This window comes from Rhinichthys klamathensis, unplaced genomic scaffold, assembly GCF_029890125.1.
Source record: "Rhinichthys klamathensis goyatoka isolate OS25496 unplaced genomic scaffold, OSU_Roscu_1.1 h1tg000139l_1, whole genome shotgun sequence".
Lineage (NCBI taxonomy): Eukaryota > Metazoa > Chordata > Actinopteri > Cypriniformes > Leuciscidae > Rhinichthys > Rhinichthys klamathensis.
In genome coordinates, this window is record NW_026606674.1 from 966168 (window position 1) to 990132 (window position 23965).

The 23965-nt window shown below is 37.1% G+C and overlaps 3 protein-coding genes and 1 non-coding gene across 5 annotated transcripts; 2 read left to right on the top strand and 2 right to left on the bottom strand.

The window, feature by feature from the left end:
- The first annotated feature begins 879 nt into the window (after positions 1-879).
- On the top strand, positions 880-4561 carry si:dkey-222f8.3 (Poly(U)-specific endoribonuclease-C-like). Of its 2 annotated transcripts, none has more exons than XM_056257509.1 (7): positions 880-1002; positions 2494-2596; positions 2796-2907; positions 3068-3189; positions 3664-3776; positions 4016-4169; positions 4284-4561. In XM_056257509.1, the coding sequence occupies exons 1-7, from the start codon at positions 992-994 to the stop codon at positions 4542-4544; spliced, it is 876 nt and encodes a 291-aa protein (XP_056113484.1). In that variant the 5' UTR covers positions 880-991; the 3' UTR covers positions 4545-4561. The 2 variants fall into 2 exon arrangements, with proteins under 2 accessions (XP_056113484.1, XP_056113485.1); XM_056257510.1 differs by having other exon boundaries at positions 883-1002; positions 2497-2596.
- A 929-nt stretch (positions 4562-5490) lies between these two features.
- Positions 5491-6556, bottom strand: tnnt2c (troponin T2c, cardiac). The gene has a single exon (XM_056257513.1). The coding sequence runs from the start codon at positions 6545-6547 to the stop codon at positions 5723-5725; it is 825 nt and encodes a 274-aa protein (XP_056113488.1). The 5' UTR covers positions 6548-6556; the 3' UTR covers positions 5491-5722.
- A 2170-nt stretch (positions 6557-8726) lies between these two features.
- trnay-gua (transfer RNA tyrosine (anticodon GUA)) lies at positions 8727-8814 on the top strand. Its single transcript is given in 2 exon segments — positions 8727-8763; positions 8779-8814. It is a non-coding gene; the product is annotated as a tRNA-Tyr (tRNA).
- Positions 8815-11135: 2321 nt separating this feature from the next.
- cry1a (cryptochrome circadian regulator 1a) lies at positions 11136-21909 on the bottom strand. Its single transcript, XM_056257512.1, has 14 exons — positions 21688-21909; positions 17621-17729; positions 17235-17377; positions 16496-16680; positions 16225-16313; positions 15736-15876; positions 15311-15622; positions 15085-15236; positions 13627-13829; positions 13207-13314; positions 12722-12817; positions 12533-12598; positions 12338-12445; positions 11136-11924 (listed from the first exon to the last, which is right to left on the bottom strand). Exons 1-13 carry the CDS (start codon positions 21843-21845, stop codon positions 12345-12347), a joined length of 1863 nt encoding a protein of 620 aa, XP_056113487.1. The 5' UTR covers positions 21846-21909; the 3' UTR covers positions 11136-11924; positions 12338-12344.
- Positions 21910-23965: the final 2056 nt, after the last annotated feature.

A 23965-nucleotide genomic window follows, 5' to 3' on the forward strand; every position in this document is an offset into this window, starting at 1 on the left:
ACCCAATCTAATCTAAAAAATAAAAATTACTGTCATATTGAGTGTTTTCCAACATGATTTAACCATGTTAATACATAGTAACACACTTTAACATTTTTAACATGTGTATTTTGGTGTTGTATGCTATTAATTTTTATTTCAAGGCTCTGATTCATATGTATTCATTCTGGTGGAAAAATACAACCAGATTCATTGGAAACCGGCCATGTTTGTAGATTCATTCACCGTGACTCAGATCTGGAACTATGAAAATTCCAAATTAAAGGTAAGAAAACAGATTTGCGATGAACCCAACTATGGACTATGCTTGTAATAAAACCAAAAACTAACATTTCTACACTTTTGTGAGTGATGTAGTTTATTTCTACCTTATCATGTTTCAGAATTATCCCCAGAGCCTAATATAGCCTAATTTTGGGTGTTGTGAATGAACACCATTACTGGATGCTACTGCTGAGAACTGATGCAGTATATAAATATTTTCATTTTGATTTTATGGAAAGGAACAGGAATTTGGGGAAGTGCTACCAGCACATTATAATAGCCTATAAAGCACTTTAATGGATAGTGTATGGATAAATATAGAAATTTGATAAAATATGCACTTCTTGTGACTGCAAATAGTAAATATTAGCCTACAAAAAGGAGAAACATTCAGGCTGAGATAGTTTTGGATCAGAGAAGGTTTATACGAGCATAGACTGTTCAAAAAAAGTTTATAGCCTGACTCTGCTGCTACCTGTTACTCGGACTGACACTCCCTTCCTGGATCTCAGTCAGTTTCGCTTCCTCTTCTTACTCTACTATTGGTTAAATACATTTCCCCACCCTGTAAAGGCGTTACCGTTCGCCAGTCTCATTGGTCAGATTCGTCGATCGATCAAATTGACATCGTGTAAACTAACACACCCATCAAAACCAGCTTTTCGTCGCTTGGCTTACTAACGTTTCTTTGCATCATCATCAGAAGAAAGTGTTTGAACCTGCGAATATGGCCAAAGGGTGAGTAAATAAATGTCAACAGAAGTTTAACGGTCTTTCCGTTTTGTGCTTAATTTAACGTTACTCAACTCAAAGTTGTATTGATGGTTATTAATATTACTTAGGGGTATTTAGTGTGCATCATAATGACTAGCATATGCATTTACTTAACTAACGTTAAACTGTACATGTGATCTTTTTGTTTTGGGTAAAGATGCTATTTTTGAACGTATATTTTTCACTCGCAAACAGGCATAACATCCGGTGCGTGTTAAAATGCACAAAACTGATATGCGCATTGCGCAACGACCAGCTGGATTTTCTGTTTGAAGCTTCATGTCTATAAATATTTGAGAGATCACATTTTTCGACATTATTACCGTGTTGAGTCTTCGAGCTTTGTTTGAAGTGGAGGTAATGCCATTTACAAACAGCCTCTATTTAACGTTTTCCAGATGCGAGGAACTGCTGTTGTAACTTTCACACAGTTCGGTTATTAATGAGAGTGACAATTAACAACAATCACATTTTATTACATGATTTGCTTACTATCTAATATCTTTATGGCTTTTTCGGTAAATCTGCATTGTGTGAACGGAGCTGCACTTGACAGCTCCGTTGTCGTGTCGTGTCACACGTTGCGTGTGTGTAGCCTAATGTTGAAGACATGAAGTCTGAATTTAACAAAAAAAAAAGTGTTTTCATGTCTGGGTGACTCACATTGATATGAGCTGTGGGTCATCTTATAGTTATAGATCTATTCACTGTCTTCCCCTTGAGATTTGTTGTTCGTTCATGACCTTAATGCTGCACTGAACACTTTTTATGAATAAAAAGGCTTGAATGAACTCGCTTCTCCATTGTACTCTTGTCAAATTGATTGTGATTTAGAATTTCAGGTGTGGACTGTCGAGAGAAACCGTGCTTTACGTCGGGTATTTTCTTCGGACATAACATGAATACACCTCTATTGTGAATTTGTTTCTTTCTATTTCTGAATTAAAAGTTATTTAGATATATATTTTGTAGGACTTAAAGGAAAATTCTAGGTGTAGTAAATGTCTAAAGATCTATAAAAAAATAAAATAAAAAAGAAAGAGAGAGGGAGAAAAAAGTTCTCATATTCAGGCATATTTTTATTACTATAATGTTGAGAAAATCACTGCTTAAAAAGACATTTTAAAGAGTGTTGATTGATTTAATTTTGTTTGTTTATTATTATCATTTTAAATATATGAAACCAACACAAATACAAAGATTACATTTCTAATAATGTGACGTGTTGTAATATAGACTTTTAAAAGATTTATCCTTGTTATCGTCTTAGAAAACCTTTGGACATTTCTGACTCATGTTGATAGAAGAACTAAAATAACCCCCAAAAGCCACAGTAGCCATAATATTACTAGTTATTATTATAATTGCTTTCTTCACTTGGCAATACAGCCAGACTTGACTCATTCTAGACTTTCAATGTCATACTTTGTTTTTGTTTTTTTGTTTTTTTTTCAGCAGTCAAGGCACCAATCAGGAGCTCTCAGATGTGCTGAACGAAATGTGGAAGGTGGATGTGAACCGCATGAAACCTGGAAAAGACTATAAAATCAACCTACAAGTAGGTGGTTGGGGGAGGAGACTGGTTTATGAGAATAATATATACATATAAATATATAATGTATATGCATTTAAGTAAAGACATAAGGAATGTTAGATTCCATGTACATGATAGCTGGTGACTTTAAAACACTATGACTTCTTTTGCATGATTTAAGGAGAATCAATTAGTCATTTATAGTGGATTTGTTTTCACACAGGGGAAGGCTGGATTTGTATCTGAGGGCAGTAACAGTGCCAGGGACAGCGCTAGAGCTCCTCTCTTCTCGTATGTCAATGAAAACAAGCTCAAAAGCATTGATACCTATGCCTGTAAGAAACCATGGGCTGTTTCTATACTAACTTGTTTCTAATTGCATCCTTATACATAAATCTAATTAATACACTTGTTTTCAGTTGTCATTAAATTGACAGATATAATGCAATGCATGGCAGTTTAGACACCTGTTTAATCTACTTTGTGTCTTCTCAGACTTCATAAATCTGCTGGACAATTATGAGATGTCTACAGGAGTGGCTGAGCAGGTGACAAAAGAGGAGGTCAAGGAGAACAATCTTTTCCTGGATGCCATTCTGAAGACAGAGATAATGAAGGTACCTTATCGCATTACTCAATGGTCTCGTTTTGCCTTCCTATTTAGTATCTATTTTACATCATGTTTGAACATGTTGAAATTTAGCAACTTAAAGAATGTGTAGTTTGTGTACTATTGACTCTTATCCGATTGAAAGTGATCATTCCTGACCAGAGTGAAAGTAATTTCATTTATATTAAAATAATTAAATATATATTGGTTTGTAGTGCACTGCCTAGCCTTGCAAAAACTATTGATAAAAAAAAAAAACACTTAAGATAAACTAATAATGGTTTAATGTAGTGGATGGAAAGTGGAGAGTAAATATGACCATGTGAAGCAACTGTGCAAATGTAGTACAGAGATGTTGGTTCAAGGAGGAAACTATTACACAAAATGAAAAGACATCATCGTGCAAACACATGCAACCATTAACACAAGTGAAAGAAAATATTATAATATAGTCCGGTTCTGATAGGTTTTGTCTTTGCAGTGTGCCCACAGGTATTTAGTACGCAAAGGTCGAGCCCAGTCGGATCCGGCTCAGTTTAAGAGGCAACTCTATGATATTTGGTTCAAGCTCTATCGCAGAGACAAAAGTGGAGGGTGAGTTAAAAACCTAATTTGATTAGTCAAGCATACATCTGTGTGTTTCAGACATATGACCTGAATTGGGTTTGTTAGATGAGTAACTGACATACTAATGACTTTTGCTATGAAACAATCACTTACCATCATATTGCTTGAGGCTTATGTGCTAATAACTTGTGTAATTTGTATGCCCAGAATTTATACATAGATAATTTTATGTTTATCTGCCCATCTCCCTCTCATCCCTCATGCAGTGAAGATTCCTGTGGATTTGAGCATGTGTTTGTTGGTGAAACCAAGCATGGCAAAGAGATCATGGGCCTCCATAACTGGGTCCAGTTTTACCATCAGGAGAAACACAATCATGTGGACTACAAAGGATACAAGGCCAGAAATAACAAGGACACGGTATTTCATCATTTAATAATGATTTGACAAGGAGACTCTTGTATAATCATGTTAATATAACTTTGTGTGCATTACTTTCAACATTTAAATTTGCACTGTGGTTCAATCTCTCAGCCCGATGAGGACGATCACGTCTTAAACCTGCAGTTCAGCTGGAATGGTCTAGTCAAGCCAGTGGGCAGCTGTTTCATAGGCGTCAGCCCAGAGTTTGAGGTGGCTCTGTTTACCATCGTCTTCCTTCTGTCTGATGAGCGTATGGCCAACGTTAAGGTTAAAGTGGATGAGTACCTGCTGGAGATTGTGGTGTACAGATTTGGAAACGCCATTGGGACATCATACCCCAAAATGATCAGCAGCAACAACCGGGATCTCTAGGTCTCACTGAAAGGTGAATACTAGGGAAGGCTAACTAGGAAAAAGGGGGCTTTATAATCCAAATTCAGTTTGTGATCCTTAAATCCTTAATCTTGAACTGGTTATGTCATAGGTATTTTTTTTTTTGTACCACTATTAGAATTCTGCATAATTACAGTTTAATTTGTCATAATTACACTCAGGCTCTTATAGTTGGGTTAACCATAAATTGCTTAGAAATGTGTGTTTAGCCTATAAACAGCTGAGCTATAATCATAGATAATCATAGACCAAATCTAACTGCTACAAGCTTTTAGAAATCTTTTTTTTTGTAATTGAGCAGTTGCATTTTATAAATCAAACTCTTATATATATTTTATTAATCTTAAACTGTCAATGGGATGATCTTTGAATGGCGTGCAGGCTCAACTATGCACTAGACAAAGCGGAGCGTGGAAAATGAACACGGGCCTTTATAGAAGAATAATGTCGTTTACCCTTTTGTTTTTTATCTGGAACTGCATAATAAAAATTAATCTGCTAAAAAAATAATTTAGCTTTTTTTTTTGTAGAAATAGATATTTTGAAGTATGTGCCAAAACCTTTACTGCTGGTACAGTCATATATGTGTGCCTTTTGGTTGTTAAAATAAAGACATTTTCCATATATATAACATCTTGATGTATTTGTTTATTAATATGTTGTATTCCAGCACTTAATACAACATTTTAAATTTCTTATTTGTAATTTCTGCAAGAGCTTTTGGATATTGTCAATTTGTGATTGTAGAAGAGCGATCTTAGTGATGACAATGAGATGATACATATTTTCCAAAGTGAAATTACTGCTTTAATTTGAGAGATTTGTTAACACTTGGGTTAATGAGCAAAAGTTCAGAAATGCAAAACAAAATCATACAAATATAAGATTGCATTTCTACTGTTGTGTGAAATCTTGTGAAAAAAAAAAAAAAAAGATTAACCTTTTAAAAGGTTCACAGCATAAGATCAAGACTTAAGATGACATGAAACAAAACATTAAACCCAGTAAAACCCATTACATGTATGATACAACGCTAAATAAACAATTATTAATCAAAAGAAATAAAAATATAAATGATGTTCCGGAAATTTCCATATGAGACTTGAAACTGTGATTCCTCTGTTCTGTGTGTCATTGCATGTGTCAATCAGATTAATTTATTTCCAGGACTTCCTGGTGGTCTTAGTCACCTTAGCTCCCCTTTGATGGTCACTAACACGGTTACGCAGAACTTTGATGTCGTACTTCTGTCTCTTCAGCTTCTCTGCCAGGTCAAACTTCTCAGCGTGGAGTTGACTGAGCCACTTCCAAAGGTCAAGGGCTTTCTCTCCCAGCTTTTCCTGGTTGAGGTGATCAATGTTGAGGGGTTTGCGACGCTCCAGCAGACATTTGGTCTTCTTCTCACGTTCCGTCATCTTCTTTCCCTTCTTCTGATCTACCTTCTGCAGGTAGCCACCGTAGCCCTTGTTAGAAAGGATCTTCTTCTTCCTGGCTTCGTCCTCAGCTCGCAATTTGGCGGCCTCTTCCTCACGCCGTGCCCTTTCCTCTGCAAAGCGTGCCTGTTTCTCGCGATCGCGCTCGGATCTGACGCGCTGCTGTTCGGCACGATCGGCCCGACGCCGCTCAATACGGCTCTTCAAAGCTATGAGGTCATCCTCCTCCTTCTGCCTGGTGGAGAAGTGCAGCTCAATGAGACTCTGCAATTCATTGAAGTCCTTCTCCGCACGCTTCCGGTGGAGGTCATCAAAGTCCAGCTTCTCTCCATCAGGCAGCTTTGGTGCCATAATGTTGGGAATATACATTTTGGGCTTGGGTTTGAAATCCTCTTCTGCCTCTTGTTCATCTTCTTCCTCTTGTTCTTTCTCATCGGTTTCTTCTTCCTCCTCATTCTCTTCTCCAGCCTCCTCCACCTCCTCTTCTTCTTCCTCTACCTCCTCCTGTTCCTCCTCAAACTCCTCCACAAACTCCATGGTGTCGCACATGGTGCTTCTTTTGGGAAGAGGGGGTCACTGAGGAAGAATGTCCGGCTGATGGTAAAGATCCTAAAGGGACTGAGATGTTCTCCATGGATGCGTAGTGGTTTTATAGGGTCCTCCCTCCCCATGTGACGTTTGCTAAATGGCTCTTGGATAAGCTTTTTGAACAGATGCACGTAGGATCTATTTTCTACTTTACAGGACCTTGTCTTGTCCAATACCCAGACCCTGACCTCTAACCTCTGACTCTCCCACCCTAAAACCTTTGTCCTTTGTGGTGTGAAGAGGAGCCTATTTCAGACTTAAAACAGATGCACACACACACTTGTGCATTGGTAGGGATCTTGTTTCACACCATGTTTGAATAGATTAACTGGGCACCAATATTTAGGCATTGATTTAATTGTCTAAGTTGTCTAATTTATCAGTTGTTATACATTTCATCTGTTGCTTTGAGTATAAACTATGATTTATTCATTTTTAGGTTCATGGAACTCTCATTATTTCAATTTCTGTTTGAAAATTATGAAATGATACAGGGGATTTTGTACCCCACCCCTGAGACAATGTGACCTGGATAATGGTAGACAGAGAGATAACAGACAAAGGCAGACAAGTGTTCAGTGGCTTCTGTACAACTATTTGTGTATTAACATTTCAGTTGGCTCTCTCTGCATGCCGTTGGAAACCTATGGAACCACCACCAGTCCTTTGGGAAAATAAACACTGTCATGCCAGTTTTCTATTTGATAATGTGGGGAAAATCTTCTAAAAAGTATATATATATTAAATTGAGTGACAAAAGTTAATGTTAATTTAAAAAAAAAAAATTAATTAAATGCTGTTCTTTTGAAATGATCTAAGAATCCAGTTTCAAAAGATGTTTCATGGTTTCCACAAAAATATTAAGTACAACCGTTTTCAAATGTACTTGAGCAGCAAATCAGCATAGAACGATGACACTGAAGACTGAAAATTCAGCTTTGCCATAGCAGGAATAAATTACATATATAAAAAAAACATTCAAATAGAAAAAGTGTTATTTTAAATTGCAATAATATTTCACTATATTACTGTGTTTCCAATGTGTTTCTACAGATGCAATATCATTCTAAAATAAATAAATAAAAACATCACTGAAAATGTTAACTGCTAAGAGCATAGCAAATATTTTTCAGTTACCCTTTAAAAGCATTGCACTTTAAATGCTTTGCGATTGTTCTGAGAAATTCCCAATGAGCTCTGGAAAGAGTTTGTCTCTAGTGTGTACAGAGAAAAAAGAATCTCTAAGCCACTTATTGAGATGGTTTGTTTTAGGATCATGAAGGAATTTATGGTTCTCCATTGGTCTAATTCTCCCATGCCACCTCTTATTAATGTTGGTTTTACTGTTACAGCATTGTGCACTTATATAAAGTAGCTTAATTGTGCCACTCTTATGTCCTTTTCTATTTTCCTCAATAATAGACAGGATGAGTGATACCTCGAGAATGAAGGGTAATTATCTCCTTCTTCCTCCCTTGTTTGAATATAAATAGTCTTCATGAGCTCACTGTACCCTTGTATTGAGGAGTGATTCTGTCAACCTGCAGTCTGCCAGTATGTTATTTGTGAAATTGTGAGTGACAGGTGGAGGTCTTATTTAAAACAGATTCCTCATTGGTCAGACGCACGCAGCGAGGGACAGCTGCATAGGGGCCCATGTGTTTGCGACGATTTACAAGATCCCCAAATAGCCGAATCGCAGTTACAATAGCAGTTTATACTCTGCAGTACATTTTTTTCAATAAATAGATAATTCTACATGCATTAAAAACAATTCCTCGCTATTTTTGTACACTAGTTATCGCTATAGACATCGTCAAGCTAACTTCCACGTGCTTTGTAGACTACTTTCTTTTGTATTTGCCACTTCACTTTGTGTATATTATTTGTACTTGGAGAGTAAATTTGTTTCGTCTTTTAGTAACCTAGCTTTGATTTTTGCACTTTCAGAATTGAAAGCAGATGACTTAATATGCAAGTTATAACGTTACCCTACAGCCTACAGAAAATTCACCTCGAAAGGGGAATATAGTAATTCTTATCTGCTGATTATTTGTTCTTTTTTAAGACTTTATCTAAAAAATGATATAGAATTGATACCTTTTAGTTTATATTTGCTGTCGATCAATGATGACGTATCCCTTCGATAGCTCAGTTGGTAGAGCGGAGGACTGTAGAGGTTTATCACTGTCATCCTTAGGTCGCTGGTTCGAATCCGGCTCGAAGGAGAACATTTTTGGCAAAACGTTGTTTTGTTAGAAATGTAGTACTTTGTTGTATCAAGTTGCAATCTTATATCCAATTATTGACGATTGATGTAAATAAATTAAGCTTTTCATTGCTAGCCTAAATAAAATAATACAAAGTGAAACTTACTAGATGGAAATGAATGTGTAATAAAACTTAAGGTACAATATCCAAAAACCACTTGGCCAATGATATATATTTTGATTAGTTGATTACTTACCATATCCCAAATGTTTCCAACTATTTTGCGATTTTAACCAAAGAAACGGGGGGTGTGGGCAGGGGTGAGGAGTCGCCAGTCAATGGCGTCATATCCGCGTTACCCCCGGTTTCCGCCAGGTTTGACCGTTTGACCTCGTACTGCAATAGTAACCATGGCGACAGACGTTGACAACTGGGTTATGCCGGTGTGGTGATAAAACTAATCAATGTTATGTAGTTCAACATGAAGTTAGAATATGATCTGTATGTTATTCTCTAATGTTAATCTAGCTTAGTCTCATACAGCAAACAAACAACCTAACTAACAACATTCCACCCACAAATGCCGTTTAGTGTGATAGTGTAACTGTTAGAGCAAATGAAACAGCGCTGTGTTGCAGTTTAATTCCTCTAATAAACTGACCTGTGTGAGTATTAATTCAGCATTTGCGTGTAGTTCGGTAGAATGAAATGCCCTTATTCCTTTATATCCGCGGGACTCGCGTTGCATGTGGCGCTGGTATACGTCTAGCAATCGCGCCCTGCTTCATACCACAGTCATGTTAAAAACATCAATGTATTCACTCATCCATAAAACGATCCATTAGCTTGACGACAAGATCCATAATTCCGCTTAATGCGGAAAATACGTCATTAATATACGCCTTTGTTATTGTAGGAGGTTAGCGAGCCCTGGTGGCGAAAAATCCTGCATATTGTATTTGTAGCCTACCTTTAAGTATAAAATATATGGATAGTTTCCCATCATCATGTTTAAAGTTTACCAACCTACAACAGAATACTCAATTGTACTCAGATTGTATTCTAACCATGAAATGCATTAATGCAGTCAATAAATTGTTTTCTATTCAAGGTTCCCACACTTTCTGGAGCTACCAATGTTGAATGCGAGCAGATCACATGAAAGAGAGAAACAGCGCTGCCATGTGGACATAGACAACATTTATGTCAGTGTGTCACACCTGTGACAAACAGATTTTTACCTCCTCTTTCTTTTAATGAGGGAGTTTCATTTCATTTCATGACACTTTCAGGTGATTCTTTTTTATGTCAGTTCTTCTTTTTTTATGCCAGTTCTTTATTTATATATATTAAGCGGTGACATATCCTGTTTGTTGTCCCACGCAACATTCATTTCACAACTAGACAGAGGTGGAAGAGTCTCGACCGTTCAGCTGTATGGTTTATGCATGTGTTAATGCCATAGACTGCGTAAAACAGGTTAATTTTTTATTTTATTATTATTTTTTATTTATTGAACAAATATAACATCAAGTATAGTGTCACAATCAAGAGCAAAAATAAACAACAATAATTCAGAAGACAAAAAGACAGTAAAGGGAAGTAAAATAAAAGCAAGTAAAAATAAAAATAATTAAAATAAATAGATAAAAATAAAAACATAAAATTGAGCCAGGGGTATAAAACAGGTTAATGCAGAAAAAACCTTGAATATTGAATACGTCACGTCTTACGCAAACGTGGAGGCGTGGCCAAGCTATTGTGTATTTTGAATCACTGCTAATGCTGATTTTTAGCATATACAAATTTATCACGTTTAATTACACACTTATTTATTTGGTTTGGTCCTGTGATACAGTGAAAATGACGAGGTTTCTAAAAGTTTCCAAACTTTCGCGCGTTTCGCTCTGTCCTTGTGTTGTAAGGTAAGCACTCAATAGTTAAAGTTTTTAAGCACGCACTATATATGCGTGATTATAATCTCTCAAGGCGTTTATGGCCTCAGCAATTTATTGGACACTCACTCCATCCTAAAAATTACACGAAGTTCATTTGTTTGAAAGATAGCATAAACAAACCCAAGTTGGTTAGGTTTTAAGTTGTGAATCAAGAATATTTTGCTTAAATTTAAGTTTAAAAAGTATTTGGGCCAATGATCTGTTTTCGACAATTTGTAGTTGACCTTAGTGAGCAAGTTCATAGTTAATGGTGATTAGTAAAAACTAATTTATTTGTTAATGTAATAGGTCATCAGCTATGCTGTGCAAGGGAATCAGCATTAGTCACCTGACAAATGAGTGACAGAACAGCATCCTGTAAGTAAATGAGCGAGACAACGTACATTTACACTTTATTAAACAAGCACAATGTGAGAGGAAGAGAAACACTGTGGTGAATTATATTTTCGAATAGTTTACAGCAATGGAGAGACACTCAAATAGAGAGGAGTAAACGGGGACTGAGAAGGTGGAGACAGATTTCAGTCTGAAAAGAGTAACTGAAAAGAAGATCACAAACGGCTGTAGTTGAGACAAGCAAAAGGAGAGTTCAAAAAACATAGTGCAAGCAAACAGCCCGATGAGAGCCTAAGTAATGTAACTTACTGGATGGACAGTCTACAAATGCTTTAAAAGGTTCGATTTTATGTTTTCATAAAGAACAGAGTAAAATTGATCCACAATAATTCCTTATATCAAAAATATATCAATGGGTCTATGACTACATGAAAAAGAGAAAGCACATACAATATTAAATATGTACATTTTGTTTGCAAGTATTCATCAAATCCTTATATACACAAAAATGTAGTCCCAGAGAGTCCAAACATGAACATAACGTTGACAGAACATTGCAGCTGTGCAGATTACAGAGCCACAACATAATTCCAATGTTCTCAGGATGTTGATGACCGCTTGGGTGAAGTCCCTGTGATAATGTACAGTCAGTTTTGAAGTGCTTTGTGTTGATGTGCTTAGAGAGAAAGAATCATTCACTCCCTTGAATCGCTCCCGTCAATGGGATTTTGGGTTCTTCCATAAAAATGCAAAACATAACAACTCGAAAAAGGTGCCAAAAAAAGAAATCAGGCCTCTGCGAAGTCGTGTTGACCACTGTGCATGGACCATTTCTAAAAAAAAAAGAGACAAAAACGACACATATGAGGCTTCATAAAGCATAAGAACATAACAGTAGTGCTTGAAAAAAAGGTGTCTTCTTTAATCATTTAAAAAAAAAAAATGTGTGTATCATTTCATATTTTGGCATACAAGTAATTAACTACAAAACACTTTAAAAATGTAATATATATATATATATATATATATATATATATATATATATATATTTAAATATATGTTTGTAAAATATATGTGTAAAACCTAAATATATTTTAAATACATATATAATTATTTAAATGTATACATATATATATTTAAATTAAGTATTTTGTAGTTATATATATATATATACTACAGCATATATATATATATATAACATTTTCATAATTAATGTTTTTGCACATATAGACAAGCATTGACAGACCTGATGTTTAAGAGCTGCTCTGACGTTGGACTTTTGAGCCCGTGGCATGACCAGACTCCTCGCTGTGTCGTTTTCCAGATGTCAGGATGGTGCTGTGCAGCCCTCGTCCTGAGAATGAGATTTAAAGATTATAATGCTAACTGTAACATTTGCATGACATTAGACTGGCCTCTTGTTAAATGTGGAGGTCTTTACCTGGCTGTACAGCAAGACTTAAGTCTTGCCTGTAGCACATTGTGCCACTACTGTTGCCTGCAAAACCTGCAAGACAAACACTATAATGACATGTCTGGCATTTGGAAAAATAACAATGCTGCTGAGATTTATTGACATTGTTGATAATTGCAGATATAGATATTGACGTTGTTGGTATAGTGTTTGTACCTTGCAGTGACATGCTGCTGGTTGTTTGGTGGTCTCCTTGTGAGTAAACCATCCTGCCGTGCCATTCACCTTGTGAGGTGGGTGGCATCTGATAGCCTGAGATGAATAAAAAAAAAAAATCAGATATAGGTTTCTACACGGTGCTGTTTTTGCACTGAGGGAAGTTATATATATATATATATATATATTTTTTTTTTTTTAAAGTTGCAGCGACATCTCCTCTTCTTACTTCTTTCTTACTCCACTTATACGAGATCGCAGTAGTAACAAACCGCAACCATACAATCAATTACTAATGGCCAAATTCCCGCCCTTTATTTCTTTCTTGTTTGAGAAGCCATTTCACTATACGTCACAATAGGGAAGAAAAGACTATCGCAACTTCCGCTTCATGCCGACTTTAAGTTATGATTTAAGTTTTACTTAAGATATGTCTAATATTGGCATAGCTGGTATACAAAATAAAGAAGTTTGAGTGTGCAAACCTGAAGATGCAGTGATTTCCTTGGTCACATCTCCTGTTTGGAATCCCATTAAGGTTGTGGAATTCTCACCATTTCCATTAGCGTTGGACGGCACTGTTGCCAGCAGTCCTGTAGGGGAATGAGGCATCAGTCAGAGACAAAAAATGAACTCGTTTCAGATTCTGTTCATTTTCTGTTAATTCAGACATTGAAATCACATTCAATTTGCGCAAATCCTTTAAAAAATGAATAACCTAAATCAGCCCTCAATATTCAGAAGCTTATGAGTTCAGAAGGATTAAACACATTTACATTATTTTTTTGTAGGTAAAAGTATTTAGAAGTTACACCAATAAATGAGGCAGAAATCTATAGGGCAATATAGCGAGAGCGAGGTATGGGTTAGTGTGGCATTTTCATTTCCCTTAGTTTCTGTCTTACCCAGGCCATGGTAGCAGGACAGTTGCTGGTAGATCTGTTTCATACGCTCTATGTTGAGGCGGCTTGCCTCTGCGTGAAGCACCATGGGTTTGGGGTAGTGTACACCAATTATACATTTGGCTGCTTTCTGGACGCTTTCAGGAGCATTCCAGGGGTCGTAGATATACTTGGCTGGGAAACCCCTCAACACTGGCAAATATCGCCTTCAAGAGAAAACGGGAGTACATTTTATACATATATAATGTAATATATATATATATTACATTATAACATTACAATTTCTGGCTGTTATCTGTGACCAGGCCAGCAAGTCTTTGTGATTGAGAGCTATGGTATCCAGGTTAATGTCGGCACACCACCACGTAGGACGAACGACATCCAACAGGTGTAACTGTCGACGCATGAGGAAGCTGTCTGAAAGGGATGTCCCTTATTTGGTAACTCGTGACAAAGCCAAATGTCAGTTTCATTGGTGCCAACAGTGAAAATGTTGGGCTGTGGACAATGTGAAACATGTATTGTTCTCTGATGAGCCCACCTTTACTGTCTTTCCCACATCCGTGGTAGTTACAGTGTGGAGAAGTCCCAAAGAGGCTTAACACCTGGACTGTTGCGCAGCCAGAGTGAAGCACAGGGGTGAATCAATGATGGTCTGGGCTGCAATATCATGGAATTTCCTACTGTGCTTGATGGGCGCATCACTGCCAAGGACTACCGACCTATTCTGGAGGACTATGTGCACCTAATAGTTCAAACATTGTACCCTGAAGGGGGTGCTGTGTATCAGCAGGATAATGCACCAATACACACAGCAAGACTTGTGACAGAATGGTTTGATGGACATGAAAGTGAAGTCCCATGGCCTGCACATTCACCAGATCTAAATATTTTGAGCCACTTTGGTGTATTTTGGAGGAGCAAGTCAGAAAACGTTTTACACCAGTATCCCATAGTGACCTGGCCGCTGTTCTGGAAGAGGAATGACTCAAAATCCCTTTGGCCACTATGAAGGACTTGTATATGTCATTCTCAAGACGAATTGATGCTGTATTTGCCGCAAAAGGAGTACTACACCATACTATTAAATTATTATTGAGGTCTAAAACCAGGTGTTTCAGTTTCATTCTCCGACTGGAAATTTTTTGTTTTTGCATATGCTCATAATTTCTTTGTATGACACCCTTGACAAAAATTATATCAATGCAATTTGGCATGTTTTATTGTGTTATCACAAATAAAATAATTGACTCCAAGCACAACTACACAATATGCTAACAAAATCTTTAAATAAATAAAAAAAATATTATTTGAATAAAGGGTGAAGTCGTCAATTTGCTTAGGCCGAACATATATAATTTTTACTAAATGAAATTAGGCTGAAAATAAAATACATTTTGTTCAGAGGCTAGACCGTTTTTTAAAATTGTTCTTTGTTTACACTGTAGAGTTCTAACTCACCGTATGTAGTCTCCGTTGGGGTCGGGGCGACGGCCGAAGCTCACGGGACAGTAGCAGTGAAAGAACTGCTGGAAGAAGGAGCTGCAGGACAGCCACATCCAGCTTCCTGCATTCACACTCCAGTCTGCATCCAGCAGCAGCTCCTCAAAGACCTGTGAAGACAGATGCATGTGAGTGCTGTCATATTAGTAAAATACCTAAAATAATCACAATGAGCGCTTTTTACTTTCATGCCCTCCTCCCAGCTGATCCACAGGTCTCCACGGGTGAGGAAACAGGCGACTGCGTGTCGGGCCAGATGGTGGATCCAGCCCTCTTGCCTCAGCTGGGTCATGATGGCATCGATCCAGGGGAAACCCGTCCTGCCCTCAGCCCACTTGGCTAAAGCCTCTGGGTTTTTGTCCCACGGGATCTGCACACAAATGGGGTTGCCTTCCATCTTGTCGAAGCGTGGGTTGTTGGTGGCGGCCGTGTAAAAGAATTCACGCCACAGTAATTGGCCATAAAGGGACAGAGGAGGTGAGCTGTTCTTTTTGACCTGTAGGGAAAAAGTGTAATTAGCATAAGTGATTATTCAGTTTAACATGAGAGTCAGTTTAACATTAGAAACATCATTTGAAGTACATAAGATACATATGATGACATACTGACCTTTCTGTAGAGGTCTGTGAGTTTGAAGTAGAAGAGTCGACAGGAGAGGCAGCCGAATCTTAAATACGGACTTAAGCCAGTGGGACTGGCCAGCAGTGAATTGGCATTCATTCTTGGACGCTCAAAGTTGGCCACCCAAGCCTAGAAAAAAGGTATTTGCTATGAAATAATCATTTATTGACTGCACTCAACAAGGATGGCCAGGGGCTAGTTTGTCTTACAAACATAACATTTAGTTTTCTGTGATGTTGTTAAACAAGTTATTTAAATGGCAAACATACACTACCACTCAAAGGTTTGGGGTCAGTATATATGTATATACGTGTATGTATCTTTGTGTAAAAATATCACTTTATGACTTAATTGCTTTTATTTAAAGTCATAAAGTATATATATTAAAGTAGGATTGTGCATCTATGATCTGTGTTTTTAGATGCCAATATTATTAATCCTACAGTTGTGCATGTGTGATTATGGAGTGTCTCTAACCTTCCTCTCCAGGTGCCTCTCTAGACGAGTGAGGGCCTCTGTTTCTCCTCCAGGCCACACGGCTGAGGACAGGCCCTCTGTGTCAAAGCCTGTTTCAGGAAAAGCATTAACAATAACACTTTTTACATCGAAGCCTTTAGTTTAAACATAAAGACAGGTATGTCTGATTCCTTGTGCGTTTAAGGATGTATTACATACAGTAGTTTAGTATGCTGCACATTTTAGCTTGAATAAGTTTTTTTTTTGAGAGAGAGAGAGACAGCAGACTGACCAAGCTCTTCCAAAGAAGGAACCCCGAACTTCTCATCGTGGTCATCAGAGACAGGAGTGGTGCACGCCCCCATGACTTCTGCTGTGATGGTCTCTGCCGGGATCTCCACAGACTCCATCCTGCTAATGAGAGTCTGGTAGCGCTTGTACGTGAGCGGAGACTGGCCTCCATTCAGCTCAATGATCCTGAGAGACAACAATCCACCAGTGAGTAAGACAACAAAAAAGTCTTTACATTTGACTCTTCGCTAAGCCCTGCCTTAAAAATTACCCTAACAACTGTTGCCACGCGCCATATTAGACAAGCTTTTGATTTTTTCTAATGTCAATCTATGGTAATTCTGTGCGTTTGAGTAGTTACAAACATTTTTACAATTTTTACAAACATTATCTAAAAACATGATAAAATGTAGCAGAGGCACTTGTAATACTGACACAAGATAGCCAGAGAGGATATACTGTGATATACTGGCTGGCTAAATCTCGAGAATATCATTAAGAACACCTACATTTGCTCCAAAGTAAATTAGGGGGCTTTTAAATAAACTTTTTATGCATTTTGGCCGCTCATTTACACGACAACAGTGTTTTGGGGGCTTGAAATCTCAAACTTTTGAAAATGTGTTTCAAAGTGCAAGTTTTTGGAGGTTGGTGGAGCTTAGCAAAGGGTCAGTTACTACAAACAAAGTAATTATGAGGCAAAAGTTCTGACAAAGTTGGATGAATTTAGAAGTACGTACTTGTCCAGATCGTAGAGCGTGTGAGAGATGCGAACAATCACCTCCACGCCTGCCTCATTGGCCAGCTTCTTGATGGCTGCATCTCGCTCCTTTCCAAATGGCTCTGAGTCGTACTCGTAGGACAGACGAGTAATATTCCACTCCTGGACACGTTACAATAACATACCATTAGGGGGGCGCAAAAGATTCATCCATCGACACACAATAGTGGTAGAGAGCCAAGTCACAAAACGTATGGAAGATTAGATGTAAAGTGTCACATTTAAAGGATAAAATATATATTTTGCCTCAATTCCATCCAATCCAGAAATGTTTTCCTGGTGCAAGATTATTACTTTAGAAATCTAACAATTCAGTCAATTGAAATTGCAAATTGAAAGCTGGACCTTAAACAGCCTGGGGAAGACATCGGTGGGTTGGCCACGGATAACGAAGAGTCGTGAGTTTAGTTTGCGGAGGCTGGCATCCAAGTCTTCCAAACACTGCAGTAAAAACCTGAGCAACAAGAGACATGGCATGTATTTATAGCCACATACTGACAAATAATATCATGCATTGCACATAATATAAGTCTAATAAGGCAGGTCTACTCACAATAACTATTGCAGTGCTATTGCACTTTGCAACTGTAAAACATTTCAAAGAAGGCAAGGCATTGAACAAGGATAGGGTAAAAAATAACTATCCACTGACAGAATAATGGCTATAATTATAGATAATCTTTTGCTGAAGCTACAGCACATTGCAAACCTCACCCATTTTTTTATTTATGACATTAAAATCTAATTGTTTTTTTATAATTGAACATTTTCATTTTGTTTTTAATGATACATATAATTGATAATATGATAATTGCTTTGGAAAATAGGGGCACACTTAGGACATACATAATGTCCTAGTCAGCTTGACACCATTGACATGAGTACTACTTACAAAGAGCCATGCTTACAGTGAAAGAAACTGCTAACTGAACACTGATATTTTTATTAAGCAGAGGGCTGCCATTAAAACAGACTACTGCCCTTCTATAGCTTGCATTGTGCAGCAATTAATCATGCACTCCAATGACCCTGAATCAGGTACCTTGTAAACCAGACTTTTAACTACCATTAAAATTATGCATCCTTGGCATTGCTAGCACCATGCTCTTACTATGAGTAGTGCAGTCCTGTGTAAAATTTGCCATCAGAAAGCTGTGGATGGTTGCTGGTGCATTGATACAAGGTTGCTAATGTGTTCTGAGTGGTGTTACTATGTGGTTAATAGTGTTTTGGGTGGTCGCTTACTGTTCCAAGTCAAAAATAGACCACATGAGTCTCACATAAGAATTTTTTGGTTCCCTCCTTCAGTGTAAGACTACAATGTTGCACTATTTGAGGTATCTTTCATCTCTCATCCCATCAACAATGTAGACGAGTTACTTGCCAAATTGTTAATGTTGCATTTGCAAACTGCACCAGAGATTTATTCATTCACTTTTTAAGCACTGGGTAAGAATGTAACGATGGCAACTGTGATATACTGAATAATTGGATCATATTTTTATTCAGTGAAACAGTGAGTTGAATGATTCAGTCCATGATTGATATGAAGTCTTTAATATTTCAGTCTGATTCGCCCATTGGCTCATTATGAACCACGCCATGCGAGCAATTTGATCGCGAATTGTACGGAACATTTTTGATGTAGTGCTGTTGAAAACGTAGTGCAGGAAACCCAATGGATCGTTTAAAATAGCAAGCAGCAGCAATTTGAAGGGCACTTGGCCATAATGCAGTGTGTTGTTGACCCAGAAACCCAAATCCAATTGTCTGCAGGTTCGCACATTAAAGATCTCAACCTTAAATGCTGAGTAAGAGGAAAGCTCCAGTCTCCGAAGCTAACCTCTTCTCAACCCCCAGACTACCTTGAGTAATCCTGGCCAAACAATACTCGATCTCAAATTAAATCTCTCTAAAACTATGTGGTTATCACACAGTCAGACAAAAGAATTTTATGTAATTTGCATTTCAAGGATTCCTGTCTGGGTCTTAGTGCAGATCAGAGGCAGCAGACACTAGTTTAATGCGTCATCTTGGCATGACAGTTTTGTATCATTTTAGTGCAAAATCTATTTTGTTCTTAAAAACCATAAACCAACGAACAACCTAGCAAACACAGGTGACGCCCTAAAATCATGGCAGCAGGTTTGCATGGGTAAGCAGCATCATTAATTTATGCAATTTTCTGCAATTATGAGAGGCGAGTTTTGGGAGCAGACCAGATAATATTCCCATACTTTCTCACTAAGACATTCATTGGTATCGTATCGACTACTCAAATGTTAGTTGTAAAATTACACTACAAAACCAAAAAGACTTATCAGGCAGCTCTTACTGGTTGTGATAACCAAAATATTGATACTGTCTGTAATACTGTAATGCAGCATCATGTAATCAGGTTTCATCTCTGTGTGGAGGAAACGTGTTGTAGTAAGATCAGTCAGCCATTTGTGTAGAAAATTGTGTTTATAGACTAAAGTTCAAAAGTTCGGTAAGATCTTTTAAAGAAGTCTCTTATGCTCACCATGGCTGCATTTATTTAGTCAAAAATATAGTAAAAACGGTAACATTGTTACTTTCACACATTTGTGTTTTTGTAGTTCACACTGAGACGATAACAGTATTGTTTTCAAAAACTTGTACTTTGAAACCCGTTGCATTTTCAGGTCCCCAAAATGCCATTGTCGTGTAAATGAACGGCCAAACAGTTTTCAGTTTTTAGTTGAAAAACAGAGACAGATAAAAACTAGAACTTAAACAGAAGAAAATAACTAAACATAATCCTGACATCTCTCAGTTTTGGACCTCACTATATAAATGTTTACAAATGATTCATGCTGCACCAAAACATCTGTCCTTTTATTTCCGTACTGTTGTACCATCCTGCCCGCTCCACATGTCCTCACAGAAACGTTGTCCTCTACTTGCAGTCAGTGATAATGTGTAAATCCCTGTCTAAGCCGCAGCCTCCCTCTCTTTGTCACTGACTCGCTGCCCTATGATTGACCGCAGTGTCATGTTATAAGACTAGCTGCAGCATTGTTGTAATGATTGCAGAGATTATACAGTGCATCAAGTTCAAATGTGAAATGAAGTATATCAAGTTTGTGGTGCACGTTAGCAGTCAGTTATATAGGTGCAGAACAACATTTTGATATTTTAATAATATGAAATTTATATATATAAATATATATACACACACGTGTGTATATGTATATTTTTCCCCTCAATATTTTAATAACAATTAAAAATATATAATCACACTTTACAGAGCCAGTATGGAGCAAATACACTTCCAATAACCAAACAGGCATATTTTTATTAGTTTATTATTTTATATAATGTAAATTTCACCATCTATTTTCCCCAGTTCATGTAAACTAGATGGGTCCGATCAGAGCTTATTTTGATACCATAACAGGTCACTACGTTAGCATATTGTGGTAGTCATTACGATCACTCACTATAACACACTGACCCATTTCTGATCCCAACTCAATGGAGATACAAGAGAGCGGATTATCATCAGAGCAAACCATCAGATCACCTGTGCTGACAATTTTTTTGCTTGTCTTTTTTTGCATTTTACAGTCCCAAGTTCTCATCCACTTTCATTGTAAGGAAGAGAGCAGCATTAATATTCTTCAAAACTCCTTGTGTGTTCAACGTTGTTATGTCAAACCATTTGGAACGACATCAGGGTAAGTAAATAACATAACTTTTGTTTATGGATAAACTATACATTAAAGAGTTGACGGAGTGTAGTAAGCAAGCATGGGTGTGGTTAACTGATGCAAGGGTCTGTATTATGTAATATTGGTTGCGTCAAACAGAACTAAGGACAATGCTACAAATATATAGTCAAAATCTTTCATCTTTAAAAGAAAAATTATTTAATTTGATATTACGTGATGACTCTTGCTCAACCAGTCAGTAGACTCAAAAAGTTACAAAACATAGCCTAGCCTAGTTTCCCTTTAGTAATTCAGATACTAAGACATACTGTGTTATACATTCTGACTGCAATCAGTCACTCATTTTTATCTCTAATCAGTCTGTAAAATCACTAATTGATAACTGATAAATTGGAAAAATGTCTTTGTTAAAATTGTCCATAAGTCATGCATGTTGTTATTACTATACTTTTTAGACTGGTAATAGATTATAGGTTATTAAAATGGAATGGATACAGAACAAAATTAGATTATGAGAAAATAGGAATAGACTAAATTGAAAATTTAAAGTAGAATATAATAAATATGGAAAAGATTAGACCAGAATCGATCAATCATAAAAGAATGTAATAGTAATAGAAAGTGTGTGCCATCCTTTATAGCACACTACTCCAAATAAGATCTTGTAATGCATTCCAAGCGCATATATTTTATTATTTGGCATATTTGATCCATTACCTCCACCTGCTGATCCCGACGTTCGATGATCCGGCGAACCAGGGGTCAAGGATGTACACACAGCGGACATTGTGCGCTCCCTGGATGGAGTCTCTTAGTGATGGATTATCGTGGAGCCGCAAGCCCTTCCTGAACCAGTGGACCGTATTTACCACCATTACTCCACTCAAGTCCCTTTAACCGTTTTTAGTATGCTGGGGTGATAACGTTACAGTCAGACCTCCTTCACGTTGCACTACTGCACTCCAAAGTATAAACTCCTTTCAAATGCGATAAAACGACAAATATTGTAATAAAGTCACTATAAATGAGCGTTCAAATTATTCTGGATATCTCCGGGGGCGGAAATAATTAGCCTTGCTCTAACAAAACACTTTCCATCATTATGTCTAGTGGTTTGGAACGCGACCACAGTTGAAGCATTGGGACACGAGCTGGATAACCGCGCAACAGCCGATTACACGACTGGCTTTAGGACCAGGACCCAACGCAAAGTACGCTTCCCTGTTGTATAACTTGTTTTTCTAAATTATCCAAAATAATCAACAATACTGTACATGTTTTATATCTCGCATGTAGAGCAAGTTCAGCTTTGAGTTATATTCGATCTCAATGCGCGTGGTCTTCCATCTGAAATCAACGGAGTCCGACGTACTGTGAGCCCGAATCAGCGCGATTATGTAAATAACAATATGGGCTGGAGCCCCTCGTAACCGCGTTACAGGCAGTAAAATAAAGCAGTATCCCGCATGAAATGACACCACGTATTAGGTATCCTTCTTGTCTTGATTTGTTTTCCTTCAACGTTACGTAAAGTTGTAAATATTTTCCCACGGAGAAGGTTCCACACACTTTCGTCCATGCAATTCAGTCTGTCGACTAAGCTCCACCTTAATGATTGCGCACATGAAGTACCGCGTTCTGGTTTGTCAAGCCCTAATATGACGTCGCTGGTCCTCAATGACGTTTCTTTGGTGATCTCTGGGTGTGATGATGTGATGACTATACACTGACTAACCTATTATACTTTATAAAATGCTCTTCATCGCATAATGTGAATGAAGATTACTCTTTATCGTTTATGTTAATATTCATGGAATAGTAATGTCAAAATGTTATTGTTTATATCAAAACTATTAATAAATGCATAGAATTATTACAAATCATTTCTATACAAACTCTGCTCGGAGTTTGCATATATATAAACACTGCAAGCCTTGATTTATACATCTCCACTCCATAAGGACAGTTAAGGACTTTAGAGTGTAATCCTTGAAGCTGATTGGCTGGAGCTTCAGTACCCGGATAGGCACATGAGAAGCGACATGATCAAGCTCGTGTCCGTGCGCTGTTCTTTGCTGAACCGCGTGGCGCTGTTGAGTCGTGCTGTTAAAATCACCTTTTCTGTCTTTACAAGAAGTGTTGGCAGAAATACATTTTCTGCGCTTGCTTTGTTTGCATCAGTCCTTTGCATGCATACAGTTCTTGTACTTGGGTCTCTGCATGATGTTTATAATTTTTAAGCAACATTGCATTTTGTTTACTGTTAGTTAGTTATTGATTTTTCTCTCCTGACCATATGACAAAAAAATCTCATCTCAGCACTTTTGATGAATTGCTACGCTCTTTTTAATTTTTACTTTCATCTGAATATCAACATCAGTCGAAACAGTTTTGAGGTTAATTGATCTAATTTTGTGTTTCTGGAAAATAGTGATCTATGACATTCGATTATGTTGAATTTCAAAGTTTTTTGTGTCCATTTGTTAATGAGGTATTTGTGGACACATTAATGTTTTTAGATTTGTGGAGTAAAATTTCTAGTTTTTGTTTGGAAGTAAAAAGATAAAATTAGACCCTTGGGTATATGACCTCCAAATTATTGGCACAGAAGGCCCCAAGTGGCATGTTGTCACTAGTGTTATTATTTTTACATTTAATAATTATTGTAATTAATGGGGTTGTTATTCAGTATTTCCATGAATTAGATGTACATTTCAGACATCTTTGCTTTCATTAAAACCTAGGTTAGTTGAGTGAAATCATTCAATTTGCATTCATAGTGTTATGACACATCTTCTAATAAAATATGGGTAATTAAATATGTAAATACTCATATGCCTATGTGTCACAGAATAATTTTACCTTTCAGATGAATCTCTTTTACTGGAATTCTGCTTTGTCTGTCATCGGTTATTCGATTATTCATCTAAATTGTTAAAATTCCATTTTAAATAGAATAGTTAATTTAGTATTTTATATTAATGACAAATATATA

Excerpts from the sequence above, each read along its gene's own strand:
- tnnt2c (XM_056257513.1), bottom strand. The coding sequence starts at position 6,547 with ATGTGCGACACCATGGAGTTTGTGGAGGAGTTTGAGGAGGAACAGGAG.
- si:dkey-222f8.3 (XM_056257509.1), top strand. Across the intron at positions 2,597-2,795 it reads ACTATAAAATCAACCTACAA|GGGAAGGCTGGATTTGTATC; the intron begins GTAGGTGGTTGG and ends GTTTTCACACAG. Across the intron at positions 3,190-3,663 it reads TGAAGACAGAGATAATGAAG|TGTGCCCACAGGTATTTAGT; the intron begins GTACCTTATCGC and ends TTGTCTTTGCAG.
- cry1a (XM_056257512.1), bottom strand. The coding sequence starts at position 21,845 with ATGGTGGTAAATACGGTCCACTGGTTCAGGAAGGGCTTGCGGCTCCAC. Across the intron at positions 15,237-15,310 it reads GCTGGGAGGAGGGCATGAAA|GTCTTTGAGGAGCTGCTGCT; the intron begins GTAAAAAGCGCT and ends CTGTCTTCACAG. Across the intron at positions 12,446-12,532 it reads AAGTCTTGCTGTACAGCCAG|GACGAGGGCTGCACAGCACC; the intron begins GTAAAGACCTCC and ends TCTCATTCTCAG.